We start from the raw sequence: 1394 nt of genomic DNA, 5'->3' as shown, positions 1-1394 counted from the left end.
AGGAATTGGTAAAGAAATGCTTTGTTTGTTTCAATTTTGTCTGGCAATGTAGGACATGAGGGCCGGATAGGGATGGCAGCTGTCACTGTGAATGAAGGTGCCCAGTTTGATGGAAGTAGAATATATAACCATGTGGTTAACTACCTGCCTTCATATGCCCGACCTCGCTTTATAAGAATACAGGTATGTTTATTTCATACACACTTTACTGCATTTCACTTTTGGTAGAAACTGTATATTAAATTGAAATAATACAAAATATTTGAAAAACAAACATTGTTCTGTTGTAAAGGAATGTTTCTATCACTTGTCAATATTGGACGATGCATTTTTCTCACAGTGTCTGCAGCATGTGATGAGAAGCAGTAGTGATATTTTGATACTGTACTTGACTGAGTATTTTGTGCCTGTCGTCTGTCTAGAATGCAGTGGAGGTGACAGGGACTTTCAAGCAGATGAAAGTGAAGTTAGTGGAGGAGAGTTTCGATCCAGGGCGTATCCAGGACCCTATTTACATCCTTGATGGTAAAGAGAAGAGCTACCTACCGCTGACGGCTCAGGTCTACTGCTCCATCGTATCAGGAAACATCAAACTATGAGTAGGAACTTAGAGTACAAAAAACTGTGCTTTCAGTCCAGCTGCATTTATACTTTTGATAATGAACCTTCAGCTCAGCGACTAAACAAATATTTTTTACTAATACTCATATTATTTGAGTGTAGTAAAGTAATATGGATAAATAACACGTAGTAGACGGGAGATGCTGCTGTTGCTTAATTCCGTCTAATAAAGGTGTTATTATAAGTGTTGCTTTATATATCGATAAACAGATGTAGTGTTTAATGAGACGTTTCCGGAGAACAAACTTTAAGACAGCGGCTATTGGACTTTTTCTCAGGTAGTATCTGATGTACTAATGAATACTTTGCTTATAGGAAAGACACGAGTATCATGTAAAATGGTTTGAGAGTTTGTAATGGTACATTTTTACTTAGTGTATATTTCTACTTAGTTTTCTCTGAACTCAGTTGAACTTCATTGTGTTGGCGTACATGCCCAGATGTATCTTTCTGATTGTTGCGCAAAAGAAGAATTCAACCTTGCCGGCGCACAAAGATAACTGTAACTGTGTTGTATGAGAATGTTCCAGCACCAAGGTCGTCCCACCGCTTGTTTTTGATTGCTGGACGTTTGTTTTTCATTGTTGTTTCTATCAGTTTGAGACCAAAATGTCTGTACCATTGCCCCCACCGTTGCTCCTTCTGTAAAAAGAAAGTGCGTTCACTTTACACGGGGTTCTTCCTCACTGAGACTGTTTGCATTCTGTTGTGATGATTGAATGCTCTCTGTGCAAAGAATAAATACTCAAAAGGCAACCTCTGGTTTTTTTCGG

The 1394-nt window shown here is 38.5% G+C and overlaps 1 protein-coding gene across 1 annotated transcript; it reads left to right on the top strand.

The window, feature by feature from the left end:
• Nucleotides 1–12: 12 nt before the first annotated feature.
• LOC116380879 (very long-chain acyl-CoA synthetase-like) lies at nt 13–1283 on the top strand. The gene is made up of 2 exons (XM_031842707.1): nt 13–183; nt 423–1283. Exons 1-2 carry the CDS (start codon nt 73–75, stop codon nt 597–599), a joined length of 288 nt encoding a protein of 95 aa, XP_031698567.1. The 5' UTR covers nt 13–72; the 3' UTR covers nt 600–1283.
• Nucleotides 1284–1394: the final 111 nt, after the last annotated feature.

The sequence above is a fragment of the Anarrhichthys ocellatus genome, unplaced genomic scaffold (assembly GCF_004355925.1).
Source record: "Anarrhichthys ocellatus isolate YVR2014 unplaced genomic scaffold, GSC_Weel_1.0 scaffold9346, whole genome shotgun sequence".
In the NCBI taxonomy this organism is placed as follows: domain Eukaryota; kingdom Metazoa; phylum Chordata; class Actinopteri; order Perciformes; family Anarhichadidae; genus Anarrhichthys; species Anarrhichthys ocellatus.
This window is presented reverse-complemented; position numbering and strand designations above follow the sequence as displayed.

Coding starts and splice junctions, on each gene's coding strand:
- LOC116380879 (XM_031842707.1), top strand. CDS start 73: ATGGCAGCTGTCACTGTGAATGAAGGTGCCCAGTTTGATGGAAGTAGA. Junction 184..422: donor CTCGCTTTATAAGAATACAG/GTATGTTTATTT, acceptor TCGTCTGTCTAG/AATGCAGTGGAGGTGACAGG.